Here is a 24581-nt window from a genome sequence, read left to right as displayed (position 1 = left end):
TAGTGATTTCAAAGACAAAACATATGAATCAGAAAAGACAGGAGAACAGAAAGAGAAGAGAATGGAAAAAATGGAACAGTCGCAGGGAATTGAATGATAATGTGAAACACACAAACATTTGCAGCATAGGTGTCACAGAAGGAAAAACGAATGGAAAAAGTCCAGAAAGAATATTTGAAGAAATAATGACCAAAAACATCCCAACACATATGAAAGACATAAATATCAATATCCAAGAAGGACATCACACTCCAAACAGAATAAATCCAAACAGACCTACCCTGAGACACCTACCATTCAGAATGTCAAATATCAAAGATAATGAGAGGATTCTGAAAGTGGCAAGATAAAAGCAAAGCATCACATACAAGGGAAACTCAGTAAGATTAAGTGCCAACCTCTCATCAGAAACCACAGAGGTGAGAAGAAAATGGCATGAGGTATCTAAGGTATTGAAAGAGAAAAAACTTCCAGCCAAGAATTCTGTATCCAGCAAAACTGCCCTTCACAAATGAAAATGACTTCAAAGTCTTCGCAAACAAAAACTGATAGAATATGCTACCAAAAAACCAGAATTACAAGAGATACTAAACACAGGCAAGAGATTTGAAGTACAGTTTAGAAATGAAAATTATTAGGAAGGGTAAACTAAAGGATAGGCAGACAACAGAACAATATGACAACAGAGGCTGAAGGACAAAATGCACGAAGTAAGTAATGTCTTCATATTAATAACACTGAATGTTAATGGATTGAAATCCCCAATCGAAAGACAAAGACTGTGTATTAGTCACTCAAAGGGGTGCTGATGCAAAATACCAGAAATCAGTTGGTTTTTATAAAGGGTATATAATTGGGGTAGAAACCCACAGTTACCAGGCCATAAAGTGCAAGTTACTTCCCTCACCAAAGTCTACTGCCAAGTGATAGAACAAGATGGCTGCCGATGCCTGTGAGGGTTTAGGCTTCCTGGGTTCCTCTTTTCCAGGGACTTGCTTCTTTCTGGGCTCAGGTCCTCTGCTATCTCCAAAAGGCCAGCTGTAGATACCAGGTGAATGGCTTGTTTCTCTTCCCAGGGCCTTTTCTCTTTCCTCAAAACCAAGGTCTTCTGTGTGCTGACTTTCCGGGGCTCCAGCTCAAAAACGCCAACCTCCCTTCTCTGCAGTGCGGTTTCTCTGTGAGGCACCAACCACCAAGGGGACATGGACTCTATGTCCTATGGACGTGGCCCAATCAAAGTCTTAATCATTATTTAATCAAGTAAAACCTTCGAATCCAAAACACTCTAATATATGCAGAGGAAAAGACCAGTTTACAAAGAGAATCCAATATTTCTTTTTGTAATTCATCAATAATATCAAACTGCTACAGACTGATAGAACAGATTTTAAAAATATGAGCTATCTGTATATTGTCTACAAAAGACCCACCTCAGACACAACCAGGGTAAAAGTGAAAGGCTGGAAAAAGGTATTCCATATAAACAGTAACCAAAAAAGAGCTGGAGTAGCAATATTAATATTGGACAAATTAGATTTCAAATGCAAAAGTGTTGCAAGGGATGAAGAAGGTCATAACACAATAATAAAACAGGGGCAATTCTCCAAAAAGAAATAACTATACTAAATATTTATGCACCAAACCTGAGTGCCCAAAGATATATGAGGCACACACAGGCAAAACTGAAGGGAGAAATAGATGTCTCTACAATAATAGGTGGAGACTTCAATACCCCACTCTCAGTATTGGACAGAATATCTGTACAGAGGATATATAAAGAAACAGAGAACTTGAATAATATGATAAATGAAATAGACCTAACAGACATCTATTGAGCAATGCACCCCAAAACAGCAGAATATACTTCCTTTTCAAATGCTCATGGATTGTCTCCAAAATAGGTCATATGTTGGTTCACATGACAAGTCTCAATAAATTTAAAAAGACTGAAATTATATAAAACACATTCTCTGATCATAATGGAATGAAGCTGGAAACCAATAATGGATGGAAAAAGGGAAAATGCATAAATATATGGAGATTAAATAACACATTCTTAAATAATCAGTAGGTCAAAAAAGAAATCATAAGAGAATTCAGCAAATATCTTTACACAAATGAAAATGAGAAGACAACATATCAAAACCTATGGGACACCGAAAAGGCAGTGCTAACAAGGAAATTTATAGCCCTCAATGCTTACATTAAAAAGAAGAAAGAGCGAAAATTGAAGATGTAACTGCACACCTTGAAGAACTAGGAAAAAAACAACAGCAAACTAATCCCAAACGAAGCCATAGGAAAGAAATACTAAAGATCAGAGCAGAAATAAATGAAATCAAGAACAAAAAAACAAGAGAGAGAATCAACAAAACCAAAAGTTGGTTCTTTGAGAAGATCAATGAAATTAACAAACCTATAGCTAGACTGACAAAGAAAAAAAAGAGAGAAGATGCAAAGAAAATAAGAAACGAGAGGGAGGACATTACCACTGCCCTACAGAAATAAGAGAGATCATAAGAGGACACTATGGAGAAGCGGATTTGGCTCAACTGACAGAGCGTTCGCCTAACCCAGGGGAGGTCCAGGGTCTCCTGACCCATGTGGTGAGCTGCCCCACACCCAGTGCAGAGGCTCACAAGGAGTGCTGTGCCATGCAGGGTGTCCCCCTCATAGGTAGCCCCTCATGCAAGGCATGTGCCCCGTAAGGAGAGCCGCCCAGCATGAAAAAAGTATAGCCAGCCCAGGAGTGGTGCTGCACACATGGAGAGCTGATGCAGAAAGAGGATGCAACAGAAAGAGACACAGATTCCTGGTGCCGCTGACAAGAATACAAGTGGACACAGAAGAACACACAGCAAATGGACACAGAGAGCTGACAACTGGAGGGGAGGGAAGGGGAGAGAAATAAATAAAAAATAAATCTTTGGGGGAAAAAAGGGGGGATACTATGAACAACTGTATGCCAAAAAATAGACAATAAAGAGGAGATGGACAAATTCCTAGAAAGAAACAAACCACTTACACTGACCCTAGAACAAAGAGAAGACCTCAACAAACTAATCTCAAGTGAAGAGACTGAAATAGTCATCAAAAACTAACCAAAGATGAAAAGCAAAGGAAGGAAGGAAGGAAGTGGGGGGGGGGGGGAAGGGAGGGAGGGAGGAAACAGAATAATATCTCTAATGAATACAGATGCAAAAACCCTCAACAAAATACTTGCAAACAGAATCCAAAAGCACATTAAAAGAATGATACTCTCTTGCCTTTTCACCCCAGTCTTGCCTTTTCCCCATTCTTGCCTTCTGTCCCCTATTCTAGCCTCCGCCCATCCCCTGCCTGGATCAATACGCGAGTAAACCTGGGGATTTATAATCTATAATGGAGAATTGTAGTCTGTAAATCGGCCCTCTTTAGCCCCTTCCTCTCTGCCTGGGACCCGCAATCTGTTATTTTCTCCCATTTCTCTTCTCACCATTCCTTAATAAACTATTGGCCTAATTAAAAAAAAAAAAAAGAATTATACACCACAATCAAGTGGGTTTTATCTCAGGCACACAAGGGTGGTTCAACACAAGAAAATCAATTAGAGTAATAAATCACATTGATAAACTGAAGAAGAAAAAAATCACATGATCCTCTCAACTGATCCTTTCATTTGACAAAACACAGCACCCTTTCCTGATAAAAACACTCCAAAAGATAGGAATAGAAGGAAGCTTTTTCAATACAGTAAAGTACATATAGGAAAAACCTACAGCTAGCATTATATGCAATGGTGAAAGATCAAAGCTTTCCTGCTGAGATCAGGAACAAGACAAGGATGCCCACTGTCATCACTGTTATTTGATATTGTGCTAGAGGTTCTAGCTAGAGCAACTAGGCTAGATAAAGAAATAAAAGGCACCCAAATAGGAAAAAAAGAAGTAAAACAGTCACTATTTGTTGATGATATGATCCTTTATGTAGAGTCCCCTCAAAAACCCATAACAAAGCTACTAGAACTAATAGATGCATTCAGTAAAGTGGTGGGACACAAGATTAATATGCAAAAATCAATCGCATTTCTATACACTACTGGTGTGCAATTTGAGGAAGAAATCAGAAAAAAATTCCATTTATAATAGCAACTAAAACAATCAAATATTTAGGAATATAACCTTACCAAGGACATTAAGGACCTGTATTCAGAAAACTACAAAACATTGCTAAAAGAAACTGAAGAAGATTTAAATAAATGGAAGGACATTCCATGTTCATGGATTAGAAGACTAAATATTGTTAAGATGTCAATTCTACCCAAATTGATTTACAGATTCAATGTAATCCCAATAAAAATCTCAACAGCCTTTACTGCATAAGTGGAAAAACCAATCATCAAATTTATTTGGAAGGGTAAGGGGCCCCAAAAAGCCAAAAAGACTTTAAAAAAAGAACAAAGTTGGAGGACTCTCACTTCCGGACTTTAAAGCACATTACTTAGCTACAGTGATAAAAATGGTACTGGCATAAATACAGACACATTGAGCAGTGGAACCAGATCAAGAACTTAGAAATAGTTCTTCATGTCTATGGTGATTTTTAATAAGGTGGTCAAGCCCTCCCAGCTGGGCCAGAACAGTCTATTCAACAAATGGTGCGGGGAGAACTGGATATCCATATCCAAAAGAAAGAAAGAAGACCCTTATCTCACACCATATATAAAAATTAATTCAAAATGGATGAAGGACCTAAATATAAAACCAACCATCATAAAACTCCTAGAAGAAAACATAGGAAAACATCTTCAAGATCTTGTGATAGGCAGTAATTTCTTAAACCATATACCCAAAGCATGAGCAACAAAAGTAAAAATAGATATATGGGACCTCCTCAAAATTCATCACTTTTGTACCTCAAACGACTTTGTCAAAAGGGTGAAAAGACAGCCGACTCAATGGGAGAAAATATTTGGCAATCACATATCTGATAAGGGTTTAATATCCATAATATACAAAGAGATCACAGAACTCAAAAATAAAAAGACCAACTACCCCATTAAAAAATGGGCAAAACACAAAAAGACAGCTATCCAAAGAAGAAATACAAATGGCAAAGAAATACATGAAAAAATGTTCAACATCACTAGTGATTAGGGAAATGCAAATCAATACTACAATGAGATATCATTTCACACCTACTAGACTGACTGCTATTAAAAAGTAGAGAAATGTACATGTTGGGGAGGATGTCAAGAGAAATGCTTATTCACCATTGTTGGGAATGTAAACTGGTACAAGCACTGTGGAGGACTGTTTGGCAGTTCCTAAGGAAGCTGAATACAGACTTCCCATGGGACCTGGCAATACCATTACTAGGTGTATATCCAGAAGAACTGAGAGCTGAGACATGAACAGACATATGCACACCTATGTTCACTGCAGCATTATTCACAATTGCCAAAAGTTGGAAATAACCCAAGTGTCGATCAACCGATGAATGGATAAACAAATTATGGTGTATATACATGTGGAATACTATGCAGGGATAAGAAGAAATGAAGTCATGAAGCATATGACAACATGGATGAACCTAGAAGACATTACGTTGAGTGAAGCAAGCTAGATACAAAAGGACAAATACTGTATGATTGGGCTATTATAAACTAAATATATTGTATAAACTCATGGAGTTAATAATTAGAATATAGGTCACCAGAAAATAAAAGGAGGGTAGAAAATGGAAAGCTGAGGTTTAATCTGTGCAGAATTGGTCAAAAAGGTTGTTTGTAAATCTTTGGAATTAATAGAAATGGTGAAAGCATATCATAGTGTTTGTAACTAACAGTACTGCTGTATGGGTATGACAGTGATTCAAAGGGAAAGTCTATGGTCATGTATATTACTAGAAAGAAAGCTAAAAACTGTAACATGGGACTGTATATGACAGTAAAACTTCATGTAAAACACAAATATGGGCAATATTGCATTTATAAGACTTTTTGCAAAAAAAAAGTACAAATATACTAGAAAAGAAGGAAAAAGAACACTACCATGTATGGTAGAGGAAGCACAGAGATGGAGAAGTCATGAATTTTGTTTGTTTTTTGTTTATTCTTATTATTATTGGCATAGTATTCTAAGAATGACTGAAGTGATGAATGCAGAAATACATGATTACACCGAATACCACTGATTGTATACTTTGGATAGATTTATACTGTATTAATATGTACCAATAAAATTGATTTGTTAAAAAAAAGGTAATAGAATAAAGGCACTACCTAATTTTGTATCTGATTTTCTTTGGGAATAACCATAGATTTTCAGAGCTGTGCAACTTTTTTTTATACCAGATGTCACAATGGCAAAATCCATTTCAACATTTTTGTGAAAAGCAATTCTTTTTAATAGTATATCATTTTTAAAAGCTACTTTGATTCCACATCATCTAATAGTCCAGAGTCAAATTTTCCCAATTGTCCCCAAATTTATAGTTTAAATGGATATGGATATATATACAAATGAAAGTGCATGCATTGCATTTGGTTCCCATGTTTCTTTAGTCTCCTTTAATTTAGAATGGTTCAGCCACCATTTTTTGTCTTTTATGACATTGACATTATTGACAAGTCCAAGACAATTGTCTTATAGAATGTACTATATTCTAGATTTGAATTATTCACACTTAATGATTAGAATAAAGTTAAACAGCTTTAGCAGAAGTACCACAAAGATGACCTTTTATATGTCCCACTGCATTACCAGGAGACACGTATCAGTTTGTCCCATTACAAGTAATGTTAAATTTGATCACCTGGCTAAGGGTATGATGGCCACTATAAAGGTGTATGTTTCTCTTTCCAATTAATAAATAATTGGTGAGGTGACATCTTGAGACCATTGACTACTTTATTCATTCAATGGTTTTAACATTCACTGGTTTCAATACCCGATACTAATCCTTGCTGGAAACAATTCTTAGTGCAAATTAGTGGTTTTCTAATTTCATCATTTATTCCACATTTTAACTGCCATATGTAAAGAAGAGGCTTACATTTTCCCCCTTCCTTTTTCTTCCTCTTTGTTTTGGGATGGAATTTTTGTTTGTTTGTTTTCCTTTATTTTAGTATCATTTACAGACTTAAAAATTTTTTCATTCAATGTGTTCTTTTTATGATCAAATTCTCCCAAATTTTGCCAGTGGGAACTCTTTAAGTGGACTCTTGTGTCTTTCTGACATGTCCCATCAGCATTTGAGCACTTTCTTGCTTTTGGACACAACAGGATTCCAGGATTTCTCTGCCCCACATTCTGGAATTGGGAATTTCTCTAATGAACACTGGTTGCTTCTAATGGGAAACAATGTTTGGAAACCAAACTCTGGGTGCCAAGCATATTCATTCTTACTGAGGCATCACTGCTTCTAATCCCTTTCTGTGGACAAAGATAGAAAACAGATTTTTTCAGTCCTTGAGTTCATTCTGATACCTCCAATTTGAAATCAATACCACACACAGTGTACTACACAAATTTTCCCCATTCCATATTTATGTCTCCTGAGAACCTTGGTTCCCCAAATCCAATATATATGTTCATTTACAATATATGAACTCCTATAATACATATAAAATAATTTCAGAATTACTCACAAATACCACTACCAACAAATCCATACAAAACAGCTTTCTTTTGCAGTTTTTTGCCTTTAGAATATTTTCCTTAAAGCTTGTACAGTCAGATTAATATGTTTAAAAGTTATTTAACATAAAGCTACAGTTATCGAAACAGTGTAGTACTTGCATAAGAATAGACTAACTGAATAAACTTGAAAGTCGAGAAATAAACCCACACATCGACGACCAACTGATTTTCAATAATGGTGCCAAGACCATCCAATGAGGAAAGAACAGTCTGTTCAACAAATCGTGTTGGAAAACTGGATGCCTACAAACAAAAAATGAAGATGAACCCCTACCTCATCCCATATAGAAAAATTAATTCCAAATGGATCAAGAAGCTAAATATAAGACCTAAAACCATAAAACTTTAGAAGAAAACATAGGGAAAAATATTCATGACCTTGGATTTGACATGGATTCTTAGATATGACACCAAAAGTAAAGGCAACAAAAGAAAAAATTAGGCAAACTGGACTTTATCAAAATGAAAAAACTTTTAAACATCAAAGAATATTATCAAGAAAGTGAAATAACAACCTACAGAATGGGAGAAAATAGTTGCAAACCATGTATCGATAAGGACTTAATATTCAGAATTTATAAAGAACTCTTATATTCAATAGTAAGACAAACAACCCAATTAAAAACGGGCAAAAGACTTGAATAGGCATTTCTTCAAAGAAGGTACATGCAAATGGTCAACAAGCACATACAAAGATATTCAACATCATTAGTAATTGGGAAAATAAAAGCCAAAACCACAACGAGATACTACTTCACACCCACTAAACTGGCTATTTTTTTAAAAATAGAAAACAACAAGTGTTGGCAAGGATGTGGAGAAATTGGAACCTGTGTACACTGTTGGTGGGAATTAAACAATTTGGTGATTCCTCAAAAAAGTTAAACAGAATTACCATATGACCCAACAACTACACTCTTAGATATATATACCCAAAGGAAGTGACAATAGGGATTCAAAGAGACACTTGTACACCAATGTTCATAGCCGCATTAGTCACAAAAAAAGTAAAACAACCAACGTTTCCATCAATAGATGAATGGATAAACTAAATACTGTATATACATATACTGGAATATTATTCAGCAGTAAACAGTAAATGTTACAACGTGGATGAACCTTGAAAACATTATACTAAGTGACATAAGCCAGACACAAAATGACAAAAATTGTACAATTTCACTTTTATGAAATATCTAGAATAAACAAATTCAGGAGACAGAAAGTAGATTAGAGGGGGAAAGAATGGAGAGTTATTGCTTAATAAGTACAGTTTCTCTTTGGGGTGATGAAAAAGTTTTGGCAATGGATGGTGGTAATGGTAGCATAATATTGTCAATGTAATTAGTACCACTGAATTGTACACTTAAAAAATGGTTAAAATGGGAAATACTGTGTTATATATATTTTGCCACAAAATTTTTTTAGGTTACTTAAATTAATTTTTTGGTGATTATGTCATAACTTTTTAGGTTCATTTGCTTCTATTTGCATTAAGTTTTAGGGTTTACTTTTTAAATCATTTTTTACTTAATTTTATTTTTGAATATGTAGAACATTTAAAGAGTTCAAAAGTCACAACTAATTAAAAGGTATCCTCAGAAGTCTTACTCCAATCCTTATTCCCTCCATACCAGTTCCTACAGATAACTATTTATACTGATCTCAGGTTTAATCCTTTCTCTGTTTCTCTCATGCAAAGATAGGTTATGTTTTTTTTCTTATTTTCCTATCTTTTTTACTAAAAAGGAACAATATGTAATAACAGTACATTTTGTATCTGGAAATCATTCCATTTCAGTTCATAGAGTTCATCCTCATTCAATTTATTCAAGTGAATCTCAATTTAGTAAATACTAGATTGAATAAATCAGTCTCCTACGGACAGATATTTAGGTTACTTAAAATATTTTGCTATTATAAATAATGCTATAGTGAAAACCTTTGAACAAATGCTATCCCATATTAGTAAAGCAAATCATCAGGGTAAATTCTTAGAAGTTGGACTGGTAGGTCCAAGGGTAAAGGCAGATACAGTTTTGTTCGATAATGTCAAATTTTCATAAAGTTCATACCATTTCACATTCCCACCTACCAATGTATGAGAGTTCCTGCTTCTTCGCAGGCTTGCCAAGTTCCTAAGCTTATGAAGTTTTGCAAGTGGAAAGATAAAAATGGTCCCTCAGTATATGTTAATTTGCATATGTTATTATTAATGAGGTCAAGCATCTTTTTATATGTCATCATTTGATCTTTTTTTAGTGAACTGCTTTTGTCTTTTGCTCAGTTTTAAAATCAAGATTTAAATATTTTCTTCCAATGGAAAAATTAATTCAGTAATATTACAGTGATGTCTTCACACTGCTTTAAAAAGTAAATAAACCCCCAAAAAATGGAACCAGTGATGGAAGAACAATGTTAAGAATTAACTGCAGGAGCAGATGTAGCTCAAGTGGCTGAGTCCCTGCTTCCCATGTACAAGGTCCCAGGTTCGATCCCCAGTACTCCCCCAAAAAAAAAAAAAAGAACTGAAAAGAATACAAAAATTGCTTAAAACCACAGTCATATTCCATACTGTGTTCTAAATACTCCATTAAAAGTAGCAGTTATACCAAGTGAGAAGAATGTTAAGAAAAGCACATTCAAGTTCAAGTTACAATTTTATAATGCCAACCAGCATAAATGGTTATTTTCACAAATAATCAAGTCACTGAGGAAAGTCAAATTTTGGGAAACACTTGATTCAGAGACACTCCATTGTCGTGGTTTCATTATACCCACCTCACAAGTACAAGTAATCCTTCGAGGATGAGGGGCTTCCTGTTGCAGCTGATATACTATAAGAAGGCAGAAAGTAACAGATATCAGTTTCTCTTATGCAGAACTGCTTGATATATTAGGAAAATGGCCTCTTTTTATGCTTTCAAGAAAACTATAATATAGTGTTATTTATGATTAAATTAAAGTATGTTATGAACAAAGCAGAGAAAGTAAATCAAACTAAATTTAGGGAAAGCCCAGGAGCATGCACAAATAAAAAAAGCATAATCCACACAAATATCTTTTTACCTTACAACAAATCATGGCTGGATATGTGGCTTTGTTCTCCATAATCTGGCCATTTGTTTTCCCCAATTTTTGTGGATGTACTAATAGAAAGCATATCTCTGATGTAAACCAATAAAGGTTACATCTTTTTAGAGCACATTAAGTGTCAAACTTGAAACCAAAATTAGGATTTATAGGCTAGAAGTAACAGATATACTTTTCTCCCCTATTTATATTACAAACATCTCTTTGAAGACAATCGCCCCTAGAAACAAAATTCTCAGCCAAAAGTTACCATCTATTCAACTAGGCAAATGCAGCAAAAGACAGAATTCAAGTACTGAAATAGCTTGCCAGTGGAGTAGATAATTTTCGGAGTGTTTGAAAATGGATCAGTAAAGAATATATCAATACTATTACCTTCTTCTAGCCTCGCTTTTTGATTTGGAGCGAAGAAAGAATAGATAATGCAGTTGTTGGAGAAAGTGCCATTTATTTATGCCTAAGTTTATCTCTTAGTGCAAAATTTTTTCTATTTTTGCATATATAATCGCATATATTCTAACTGAATTTAAGATAATGCTGTAGTTAAATATTTAAGACATTTGTCAACATAACAGCCAACTACTCAGACATATGGGATCTTCAAGTAACTGACTACTCAGATTTTGACTTGATATCATAGTCTCTTTCTCTAACCATATTCATTCATATTAACCATTAGACAATATATAGATTAAAATAGATACATGTATATACATATTTTCATTATAATAACACATTGTTAAGAAATTGAACTCTGAAACCAGACCATCTGTAGTTTAAACTCTGGGGCTCTGTTACTAACACTGTATAAGTTACTGTGCCTCAGCTTTCTTTCTCTGTAAGATGGGGATAGTAGCTTTTACTTCACAGGTTATTTTATTCATTAAATAATTTACTGTACATAAAAGAAAACTAGTCTCTGGCATATAGTAAGCACTCAATAAAGATTAGCTATTATTATATGTGGGTAACTGATATTAATATATAAAATTCATAATAAAATGTGTTTACTAGGTTACATCTTGAATTTATCACCATCATATACCAGAGTAATGCTATATTTTAAAAGGTACCAAGAAGATAAAGCTTTCCTGTTTAAAAATAAAAAAATAAAAAAAGTACTCTCTGAGGTTCCTGATGTTTGAAATTCTGCTGATAGAAATGAATTCCTTTGCCTTTTTCCCCTGGCTTCAAATATCCCTACGAGAGGTGATGCATTAAAATAGTTTTAAATACACATATTTCAGATTATAAAAAATATTTCTGTGAATATATTTTTACAAATTAAAGAGAAGATGAAAAAATATGTATGGAGTAACTGGGATGCAGAAGGTAAGGAAGAGAACACTGAAACCAAATTTATCTGGCCTTTAAAGCACAAGTTCACATCCATCTCCCAAGACATTTGTAACTCTCCATCCTTCTTAATACAAACCAAAGCATGATTTGCAAGAAGGGAGGATTCTTTAAGCCTCTTCCTCTAAAATTGCATTGTGGTAGTCTGGAACTAAACCCACAATATCTCCAACGTACACCTGTATTAGATGTGAAAATTCACAATTCTGCTTTAATCAGTAATTCTAAAAGATGAGTTTTCCCTGGTCAACATGAAAACTGCTCTGGAAAGTACTATCACCTATGGAAACCCAATTATGAAAACTGAATGGCAGTCAAGGAAGACATTAATAGTTCATTAAGAACTAAATGTTGATTTGTCTTTAACACATAAATAACTGCAGTATCTGGTTATCATCAATAATGCTTTTAACTACTCACTAAGCAAATATTAGGATATGTCAGTATGAAAAAAAGGGATAATAATGTCTTCACATGAAAACTGGGTCACATTTCACCCTTTGTTTTAGTCAAGAGTTTCAAAGGGTATAATTTTGTCTCACTGAGAGAAGTTTTTGAGACAAATACCTACCAACTGGCTACCAATGGTTAGTCTATCTTTAATAAATAATATATACTAAGATAGGCTTTTGTATAATAGAAAACTGAAAGTAACAAATGTAGATTCAGAGATCACTTCTGAAAAGAATCATTTTAAAGTATATATAATAGTAAAGTCTAATTCAGACCTTCTCCCTCAATTTAGAATTTTTGATAATTTGAATTGAAATTCAGATGAAATTTAAAATGACATGACTATTAAATGATTTGCTAAAAATTAATGGCTAAATTCAAGATAATGGATATCTGATTTAAAGTATTTAACATTGTTTTTCAATCAGCTTAGAAGCATAAGTGCTTCAGTACTTATTAATGAAATCTAAGTATTAAGAGAAGATACATTACTAATCTAGTTCAGAGATCACAAATTGGTAGCTTGACGTCAAAATTGGCTCATTTGATAGGCAGGAGGTTTAAAAGCCACTTCTAACAATTTCCTCTGCTTCTACTATTAAAATGATGGTGGGAGCCAAGGTACTGAAATGATTAACATAAACTATAAAACTCAGGAATACAACTGACACCAGAAAAAGAAATGTGCAAGACATCTGAAAACACAGAAAAGACAAATTGCCTATATTATATTTCTAACCAGTGTCTTTCTGGGTGGGGACGGGAGGGTCACCACCATGATTCAGTAACAGTCTAAGGCTTTATAAATACTCTAACATAAGAAATGTGCAAAGCTCAAGTCAGAGCAAAGGGAACAAAGTTGAACTGAAACCAGTAAATACAGAAGAGAATTTCAAAGAGGCCTCCAACCAGTAAGATTATGAGACAAAAATCTTTAGGAGGTAAAGAATATTAGTCATTTCTAGACATTCTTAGAACTATATTCTCCATTTTAAAAAGGTACCAGCAGGGGGAAAAACATCTATAGCAATATTTCTAGAGTCTGTTCATATTTTACTTACTATAATTAGCCCAATGTGGCAACCTATTAAAATAAAACTATCTGTTGTTCTGGGAACATAAAACCAATGAACATCTTAATTACTGCTCCTTCCATCAGTGAATTTCAGCAATTTACAAACATTAAAATTTAGAATAACTCTCAATATCTACAAAGATGCTAATAATCTATTCTTTAGGCTGCTTTTTGGACTCTACAGACAACAAACAAAAACTTACAGAACTGATTTTTGGAATAGTGCATTCATGGACTTTTGCAAAACTCCTTTGATTACATTAACTCTTCTAATTTTTAAAAATCTGAAGTATCTTTTACTTGATTACATAATGTTCTCTAGGAAACATGGAAGGGAAAATAAAAAACTAAGAAAGTTGATTTTTAGAAGGAATATTTTATTCTAATGCAAAGTTTAGAGAGTGATATAAAAATCAATTGACACTTTTATATTTTGGGAAAACAATTCCTAAAAAAAGAACACTTTTCTTTTGCTCCATTCCATCTCATCTTTCTATCAAGATAGCCTCCTGACTTACCATCATGTACTTATTCCTTTTTCATATAAAGTATCATGATTCAAAAATAATTAGGTTGCTTGAATTTTTAATTAGTTTCTCCCTACATTAGTTTTATCAGCCATTTTCAACAAGTGGCGTCCAGTTCCATTATAAAGAATTTCACGCAAACACAGGTGGATGAGATGAATGCAAACCAAATACAGACTTTGTGGAAATATTCATCTCAACAAAGTTACTTCTCTTTTGTCACACTCAATTAAATTTTCAATAATGAGTACAAAATGGAATAAACCTTATTTTAGCTCTTTATATCTAATGTTCATAATATTTTGTATAACTTATGAAGCACTATAACCCATCCAATTTAAAATTATTTGTATACTTACAGTAAGATTTCCAAACAGGAGGTCTATATTCATCTGTATCTGAAAGCATAAATATCAAGTTAACATTACTAAAAATTTATTATTTCATCATTTCAGTTTTATCGTCTTGGCCCTTACTTTCTTAGGGAACAGTTTTACAAAGATGTTCAAAGAAAGTCAGGTGTGTTTATTCAAATGCTTCTCATATAAAAACATCAAGGTTAATTTTTATTGTTGGCTCCCATTCTCAAAGTCACTGAGGTCATATTCAATAAAGTCTCTGTTTCTCGGGACTGAATTCTCTGCTTTATTTCACTGTAAGCTCTCTGAAGTCTCTGGACTTCTTTTTCTGTCAAATTGACCAGATAATGATTTTAATTCCCCAAGATAGGAAGATTACTACATTTCCCCATTACATTTGGGAATGCAGAGTGTAACTGGTTTTACTGACATCAGGAGAGAAGACAAGCAAGGGACAGACCTCACTCCCCATACATCCTACACAATCAAAGCCAGGAAATGAGAAACACTTCAATGAAAGCTGGTGTACCTAGGGAACCACAGAGAGCATGAGGTGAACATCTGCTTTTCAAGTCTATTTCCCCACACCCTTCCCAAGTGAGGATGTAGACAACAGTGTGAAGAGGCAGGGGAAAGAGAAGAAAATACAAACACCTGAGGATGATGCGAGGCTTAGAGGAAGCTGAGGGGCAGTGTGGCCTCAATTCTCATCAGGAAAGCATTGTTGAGGAATACTGTCAGTCAAAAGTTCTGCCTGGAAGACTGTGTAGTCAAACCAGCAGACCCAGCAGAGGGTGGGGGGAGGTGTGGCCAGCCATATCCCCTGGCTCTGATGGCCTCCGAGGTGAACCCTTAAGGACTGATCCTAAAAACCTTGATCTTGAAGGAGGCAAGGAAATCCCTGGAAAGTTCACTGAGAAGGCTGAATCTAACATAAGAAGCTCAAGTAAAACTGATCACAGACTCAAAACCTTCAAGCTAATCTTAAAAAGACAATCTCACACTTCAGTTATGATGTTTTCAAACAAACCACACAAATTGAGTCAGAGTGCTACAGCAAGACTATTAATGATGGGCATTAAAACATAAAAGGGCGTCTCAGGTGACCCAGAAATTGCTTGGCACCCAGAGAAGCCTTCAAATGTGTTTGCTTATTGAATGAATACGAGCTTACAAGAATAAATGAAGAATGAATGAATGCAGTAAATATACGAATGTGTAATTATTTGGGAGAACAACCAGCTCAGGTGAACTCACCTACTGATGATATAAAGTTAGGATGAAACAGGACACTAATGCAGTGATTTATAGATACATCCATATTTGCTTAGCTAGGCTGTGTGTTTGTGTGTGTGTGTTTTGGGGGGTTATTTATAATTGAGGTTTGTATTATTAAATGATAATTCAATGATTTTTTCAATACTAGTAAAATTTTGCCTGTAAAGATTCAAGTCATTTTATGGATTTCATTGAGGACATATGAATGCTGTCATACTGTCATTCAACCCTAAGGAGCATGTGTAGTCAATTCAGGGTTTATTAATAACAGGAGAGGGTAAATTCACTCTCTTCAGGCTTGCCTAAACCTCCTTTTGTGTCTTAATCTCTTCACCTTATTCTGACCAGCATGAGCTCCTCATCTGGAGGGTACAATGGGAAAGACAGTCCATGCTGACAGGGGCGAGTGCCCAAGTGGGCTGGGACCCTGGGCATAGCCTGCACTTATGAGCAGTGAGGGCTCCCTGAAGACTGCTTTAATTTTGAAGATGTTAGAGAAAAGAGGTTAGTACTCAAAGTCCCGATCTGGGGAGACTGTGTACCTAGTGCTAGACAGGTCTTTCTTAGGAGAACATCAACCTTTACTGCTGGGTGGCTTTACAAAATTTACTACCCCTCTGAATCGTAAGTTCTTCATCTATAAAATGAAATAACAGTATCATTTATAAAATGGGAATAGTAACAAAACAGACTTGTTGTAAGGAATAAATTAGGTGCCATACATAAAGCACCTTGCATTGAGGAGACCTGTAGAGAGTGAGTACACACCCTAGCCTTCACCAAAGGTGAACTATTTTTAAAACACAACATAACTTAGCTTCAGGCCATCGTCAATTATTTCAACCATTCATTCTCTTATCATTTTGTTTTTTACTGTATACCTACTCTATGATAGAAGACATGATTCAAGATGCTATAGATCATGAACATAGCGAAATAAAATGAGTAGCAAATCACCAAGAAATATTGGAAGAAAATTTTGAGTTTCCTTAATATTAAAACAACACTAAGTGTTAGTGACATTTAAGAGCACAGTTTGGCTCTTAAAAGTCTCTTCTGAACAATCTATGTTTTGCTGATGGGAGTGTAAACTGGCATAACATCTTTGGAGAACAATTGGCAATACATATAAATGTGTAAGATGGACTCTACCCAGGTAGGTTAAATGAGATGTTCTTTGAAGCAGAATATTTAAAACTTATGACAATCTTTCTTATGTTTAGGAGTAGAGATAAAAGCCTTGGCGTGGTCTTTTTTGTTGAGTAGAGTTGCCTGAATGCTCTCTTAGTTAGGCAAAGGGAAGGCACCACTATTCTGAGGACTTGAGAGTGAGAGGTGGGGGATATGAGCTGGAGGTAAGAAGAACAGAATGGTTTAGAAAAACATGGCTCAACTTCTTTTTTTTTCTTTTTTGAATTTTATTGAAGTATATCCTTCATACGTGAACATACACAAACAATAAGTATACGGTAAAAGTTGTGAACTTACAAAACAAACATGCATTTCATCATACAGGGATTAGTTGCCAGAGTGAGGGAGACCAATATCCTAGGACCCAAGACTTTCTGGAAGGAAACATGACCCAAATCTTTCCAGAGATTCAAAGTTAGGGAATTCTGTCCTAGAGGAACTTACAGCCCCAAACCAAGTCCCACTGGCCAAGAGAGGTAGTGATTTCGGGGCACACAAAGGGCTTATAGGTTTACTAAGGAGGGCAGCTACTGGCGCAGCAAGAGGCTGATGTTGAAGTGTCTCTCATCTCAGCCTCTCTGGCACACTAAATGGTTTCATGTAAGACTGTAAATTAAACAACTGCAATCCACTGCGGTGGCCTGGGCTATAGTCTGACCAGAAATGGGATCCCAGCAGCAGGGAGACAAGCAACTACCAATAAATAGCTCAGGGCTGGTCTTCAACTGCAGTTCTCTTTCTGGAGTTTAGAAGAGTACAGGACCACGTTGGGACTGAGTAAGCCTCTGAGAGTTTGAACTTGGTTTATTTGCAGGGAGAGGGAGACTTCCTAACAAAGGAGATACTGAATTACCTGCTAATTGAGATACTGATTAACAACAACAAAAATATGGCAGTATATCTGGCTCTTAAATTTACATAATAGGTCATGCCAATTCCTTGTGTATACCAGCAATTAAATTCCTAGAAATTTCTTCTAAAGAAAATTAACTAAAGATGTTTGAAAATATTGATAGAAAAGGATTTGACTGCAATATTTTAAAAACAAAAACTGGATTTAACCTAAATGCCCCACAACTGGAAATTGTTTTAAGAAACTATGATATATTCCAGTTTGAAGAAAATTCCACTATGTCAAAAGGATTCTACCCTTTAATCTCCTAGAAAGCCTATTCTCTTATAAATACTTTATGTCAGGAAGTGTATGTGGCTCAAGTGATAGGGCCTCCACCTATCATATGGGAGGACCCGGGTTCAATCTCTGGGGCCTCCTGGTGAAAAAAAGAAGAGAAAGTGTGCCTGTACAGTAAGCCAAGTGCTTGAGTGCCCACATGGCAAGCTGAGTGCCAATGCAAGTGCCTGTGTGGTGAGCCAGTGCCCGCACAAGTGAGTCACCCAGCAAGATGATGATACAACAAAAGAGAGACAAAGGGAAGAGTCAAGGTGAAGCGCAGCAGAGACCAGGATCTGAGGTGGCACAGCTAACAGGGAACCTCTCTCCACATCAGAGGTCCCCAGGATCAAATCCCAGTGAATCCTAGAGGAGAAAGATGAGAAGACAAAAAGAAACAGATATAGAAGATCACACAGTGAATGAATACAGAAAGCAAAAACAGCAGGGAGGAGGAAGGCAGGAAGAGAAAAAATACTTCCTATCTTTTAAACCAGAGGTTCTCAAACTTTTTGGTCTCAGAAATCCAGATTCTAAAGAGATTTTGATATCATTAATATGAATCGTATTCAAAATAAAAACTGAGAAATTTTAACAGTACTTATTTAATTCATTTAAAATAACCCCCCAAAATTTAAAAATTAAAAATAATAAACCCATTACAACTTAACATGTTTATAAAAAATAACTTTATTTTTCCAAACAAAAAATCTGCTTTGCATTTTGCAAATTCCTTTAATGTCCAGCTTAACAGAAGACAACTGGATTCTCATATCTGTTTCTATATTCAATCTGTTGTGATAGTTCATGCCACACAGATTTTTGGGAGACTCAATTTTATAGTCAAGAATTAACCTTTCTCAAAGAGAGGTCTGGTCTTTACCCTCAGCTACTGGGAGGTGATCTCTCCATCCTAGAATGTCCTGACCGACAGTGCTTTCCAGTGCCTGAAGGGCACTGCAATTTATGATGGGGGCTTTGAGCCACAGCCTATCAGCTCCAGTTCTGGAGGAACTGGAGACTCAGGTTTTCGCCTAATCTCTAGGAGGGGCTGGAGTCTAAAGGTCAGCCACAAGGCAGTATGTGTCTCTGGACACCAAAGTCTCCTATGATCTCCGCTGGTGTGCAGCAGGTCTGGAGGAGGTAATGCCATTCATGGCTCATGGGAAATGGACCACAAGCAGCTCTGCATTTGGATTCCTCCTAGACTGCCTTATTCTTCTCTTTCTTTGCCTAATTTTAACCGGTATCCTTTCCCTGAAATAAACCATGTGTACAATACCTGTCAGCAAGTTCTGTTAGTCCATCAAGGAAATTATCGAACTTCAGAGTGGTTGTGGGAACCCTTGAATTTGCAGCCAATTGACGTGACCAAACTTGTGGCTGGTGCCTGAAGTGAAGACAATCTTATGAGGATGGTTCCCTCAAACTGTACAGTTGGTTAAACTCATTGCACACAACTATACACTTGTGAGAGATGAGAGTGAATAGGGCAAATGATGCCTCAGTGTTGTTATGATAATATTTTTAATCTTGTGAAAACCCTGAAAAAAACTTGGGGGTTGTCAGGGATCCTCAGACCATATTTGGGAACCACTGCTTTAAACAATGCTTTCTTTAGCGTACCTTTTATTCTCAGGGTGGAGTAAGATATATTTAATCTAACAGGAGAAATATAAAAATTAATTAAAAGTAAAGAGAAACCAGCAAGCTTTCTTTGCGAGAGCAGTATAAACAAAACCACTGTTAGCCTGGACTAAAAGGGACATGGAGGGGAGATATGGAAGGGGAAATGGCTTCAGTAAGAAAACCATGGAAGCTGAGCTCAGGAAATAAGATATCTCCTTGGGCCAAGAGAGGAACCCCAACCATGTGTATGGAGAGGGTGAGTTTGCCCTGGCAGTTGAAGAGGATGTCCCAACCCATAGTTCGGGGACAGTTTTGCCACGCATGCTAATGAGAGGGTAAAGCACATTTCCTAAGGACTGGGGAGAGTAAGATCAACACCCCATACCCCATAGGTCTGAGAGGGGTGGGACTCCCCGCCGCCCCCCCCCCCCCCCCCCCCCCCCCGCCAATAGATTACGGAAGGCCAGGTCACCAACTCATTGTCTAAGATGGTTGGGCCTGTACACCAGAGATTAGGGAGAATGTTGCCTATCCCTCACTGTACTAAGGGGTTGAGACTCTACCCCAAAGGCTGAGTAAATTGTGGCCATCACCTCAATGTTCTTGGACTTTGGTCGCCACCAAGATGCTTGATGAGTGGAACCACAGGAATGGCTGTTGGGCAAACCTGGAAAGGATGGGTCCCCCTGAGGCCCCAGGGAGAAGAAACTGTCATCTTGAAAATGACCCTCAGACTTTGAAATCTAATGAAGTATGCCCTGCAGGTTTATGTAACTGTAGGGGACCAGTGATGGCACAATTCCCTCCAAAATTCTCTTGATGGTAATGCAAGTGTTTATCCTTTGTCTGTGCCTTTGTATTGGAAATAGATAAATTGTTTTGTGGGTTTCACAGGTCTATGACAAGAGGGGACTTGGCCCCAAGACAATCTGTATTTCTATAAACTGATCATGATGTGATTTTGCACTTATCATTGTTACTGATTTTAAATTTTTTAAAATATTGTAATGTCTTTTTGGAATTCAGAGGGTGGAGTGTGGCAGTTTGATATTATTTATAATTTCCAAAAACAGATACTGATTATGTTTGTAAACTGTTCTGTTTCTCTGGGTGTTGACAACTCTTTGATTGTATTAGATGCAGCTGAGACATCTGATGAAATTATTTTAGGATTAGGGCTCTGATTCAACCACATCATTAGAGTGAGTCCCAGTCCCCTTGGTAGGTTGATAAAACACTCTTACACCAAAGTAGACACACACAGAAGATACACAGAGGACCCTGCAGTCCCAAGGAGATAAGCCTGATAGTTTACAGATGACCTTGTGAAGAGAACAAAGAAGCTGAACCCAGAAAGAAACGAGCCGCATTGGAAGAGAGAAGAACTCTATGCCAGCCTACAGCTGATCAGAAGAAACTGGGACCATGGTGCCTTAAGAGGAAAGAGGAAGGCTGAATCCTTGCAGACATCACCTGTAATCTTTCTTTAACATGCAACAGACTTCGGGTGAGAAAGTACCTCTCTTTTTTTTTTTAAAGATTTATTTATTTACTTCCCTCCCCGGTTGTCTGCTCTCTGTGTCCATTCGGTGTGTGTTCTGTGTCCACTTCTATTCTTATTCAGTCGCACTGGGAATCTGTGTCTCTTTTTGTTGTGTCATCTTGCTGCGTCAGCTCTCCACGTGTGCAGTGCCACTCCTGGGAAGGCTGAACTTCCTTTCACGCTGGGCGGCTCTCCCTATGGGGCGCACTCCTTGCACGTGGGGCACCCTTACGCGGGGGACACCCCTGTGTGGCAGGACACTCCTTGTGTGCATCAGCACTGCACGTGGGCGAGCTCCACACGGGTCAGGAGGTCCTGGGTTTGAACCGTGGTCCTTCCATGTGGTAGGTGGACGCTCTAACTGTTAAGCCAAGTGTGCCTCCCAAGAAAGTACCTCTTATGGTACCTTGAGTTGGACTTTCTAAGGCGTTGTGAATGTAAACTTCTACCTCAAATAAATACCCTTTATAAAAGAAAAAAAAAAGAAAGAAAGGAAAGAGAAGAAATCAGGTGTTCCTTCACATAAGCAGCAGCTTGTTCAAAGAAAGTTATCAAGGGCCAATAAGCACCAAATATCTGTGATCTGGCTTCAGCTGGAGGTCTCTAGGGCGCCCATCAATTCTTTTTCATTTTGTCAGAAAATCCAACTAGACCCAGCATATAAATGCCATCAGGCTTCCACCATTAGAACACGACTGACAGTGAGAGCCAGACAACCTATGATTCAGGGCCAACTCATCAGCTTCTTAAAATGACTTTAGCATAGAACAGTATGGATAGGTGTTTAAATTAGGCACAGACTTACCAAACCAGTAAAATATTTTTTCCAATGCCTTTAAATGTCAATGATACTTTTCATCTCTAACCCAAAAGACAATTTTATAAAAACATCGAAATTATGCTGGCATACAGAAATGCTAAAATAATCAGAAAGTTTCATTCATTCAACAAATACATATTATATGTCTTCAATGGATAAGGATGTCAGTTACAAGTGGATCCAGGTATAGTTTAAGCCTTCAAGAGCAGTAGGAAAAACAACATAGATATTACTATTTATGAACATGGTAATATAATAATAATGTAAGTTTTACAAACATCACCTTGGTAAAATGCCTGGCAAGAGTAGGTGCCCAATAAATACTTGCTGAACTCATTAAAGAATGGAAGGAAAGAAGGAATCACTTCTGGCCAGAATGTTAAGGAAGACAAACAAGAGATGGATCCATGTGACAAGGGCTTTAAAGCATAGGGTGATTTTTAAAGAGAAGGGGCTAAGTGAAAGGGAATGGGGACCAGAGGCAGAACAACACTCTAAACAGAAGGGAACACAGGAAACAAGAGCACAGAAACAGAAAGGTTTAGTAAGTGTGTGCAGAAAAGTGAATAATTCAGAGTGGTGGAAATAAAAGACACGTTGAGGAAAGCCTGAGACTTATGTACTAGATGGAACCTAGGCTGAGTTGTCCTGGAAGCATTCACAGTAAAACAGCATGCATTTTTCTCTGCTTTGTAAATACTTCTCATTATAATACTCAAGTACCTGAAGACAGACAGGAACACTATGGTCAGGTCCAGGTCAGGTCTCAAGAGTCAGAGAAAATAAGCCAGGCAGCCAGAAGGCTAAAAGTAGAAGACAGAGCAAGCAACACTGACAGAGCAAAGACTCAGAAAATGTGGAAGGGAATGGACCCAAGACCACAGGTGTGAGGCAAGCCTTGGGAAGTGGGAAGGGCAGCTCTGTATCTAAGCAAGTGAGAAAATAAGATTGGTACCATTTGAGCCATTCTCCTCTGTGATCCTAAGTAAAAATTTAAACAAATAAATTCAGGAAAACGAGAAAAAATGAGATCAGATCAAGTAAACTATTAGAAAAATAAAGGTCAAGTTTATTAGTATATTGAGTATCACCTTAATTTTATAAATGAAAGAAAAGTGTGTATGTGTAGTGTGTGAATATGCATGTGTTCATTTGGAGATTGAAGGACAAGAAGAGCAAATATGAAAGAGCTAGAATGATACTCACTTAAAATGGTACTATCTCATCTGAATCACAGAACACAGAAAATGATGAGTGACTATTTTCTCAAATTTCCTATGTATGGTATATAACGAGTGTCTTTCTAGAAGAACAGGAGAGAAGTTAATTTATTATATACCATGGATACTCCAGGGCATTAGGACTTTATTTTCTCCCAGAACCAAGATGAAAAAGGCTGTACATGTGATTTTTGTTTTTTAAAATATCTGTATTATTTTTAAAAATATATTTCATTAATGCTTGTGATGGTTAGGCTATTGTGTCAACTCAGCCAGGTAATTGTGCCCGGTTGTTTGGTCAAGCAAGCAGTGGGCTAACTAATACAAGGGCATTTATGGACTTTAGTCACCTTTGACTTTACTGCAGTGGTAAATCATAGATAGCTGGTTAAAATTACATTGACCAGGGAGACTGCCATCAGCAATGAGTGACATTTAACCCAATCAGCTGAATCCCTTAAAAGGGGAAGTGATTCCAGCATTGAGAGAGAATTTCCCAGCTTGTCTTGGACAGCCAACATCTCCCAGAACTTGTCAAGAACCTTCATTGGACTTTCACTGCAGCCCCTGGCTGTAGCCTGCCTGCGAAACTTAGACTTGTGTATCCCCACAATGGCATGACTCATAGAATCGCACAGTATTAACAGGTATCTCTTGCTAATTCTGTTTCCCTAGAGAACTCTGACTAATCTAATGCTATAGGAAAAAAACTATTGAAACAAATAGCTTACTATTTGTAAGATGAAGAAAATACGGTCACTGGATTCAGATAAAGAACAATCCCATTTAACAAAAGCCACAAGAGCTTCTAATTGTTTTGAGTAGGTTAATTAATACATTACCAGAGAAAACATAGTCCTAATATGAGAGGCTTAGAATTCAACTATAAGCTTTGTAGCAAACTTACGTGTAATAAAGCACTACCTCCTTCTGAAGTCTTTGAATTTCCCCTCAGAATCTCTGTGGAGATCTTCATTTACCTCTTTCCCTGTTCTAATTGAATCTGTTGAGTGTCAAGAATTCATCATGGAAAAGAAAGGAGTCTCAATTAAATTTTCTTTTACTTTGGTTAACTGTTAAAATTGTGAATCAAGAAAATCACACCTAGATACATTTTAAATATTTTATCATGTTTGTGAAAAATGATTCTTTTTTCTTGCTTCTTTTTAACCTTAAAAGAGTTT

General features: G+C 36.5%; 1 protein-coding gene across 2 annotated transcripts in view; it reads right to left on the bottom strand.

The window, feature by feature from the left end:
* The window catches only part of CHN1 (chimerin 1), a 191497-nt gene that overhangs the window by 131659 nt on the left and 35257 nt on the right, over positions 1-24581 (bottom strand). The window contains exons 3-4 of one of the 2 annotated variants that reach the window (XM_004476808.5): positions 14546-14584; positions 10464-10519 (exon numbers count right to left, since the gene is read on the bottom strand). The exons of the other annotated variant lie outside the window; for it this stretch is intronic. Coding sequence (XP_004476865.2) covers positions 10464-10519; positions 14546-14584 — 95 coding nt within the window. The remainder of the gene's footprint in view (positions 1-10463; positions 10520-14545; positions 14585-24581) is intronic. 2 annotated transcript variants of the gene reach the window in all.

Source organism: Dasypus novemcinctus, chromosome 7, assembly GCF_030445035.2.
Source record: "Dasypus novemcinctus isolate mDasNov1 chromosome 7, mDasNov1.1.hap2, whole genome shotgun sequence".
Lineage (NCBI taxonomy): Eukaryota > Metazoa > Chordata > Mammalia > Cingulata > Dasypodidae > Dasypus > Dasypus novemcinctus.
Note: the sequence above shows the minus strand (reverse complement) of the source record. Positions and strands in the feature narration are given on the sequence as shown.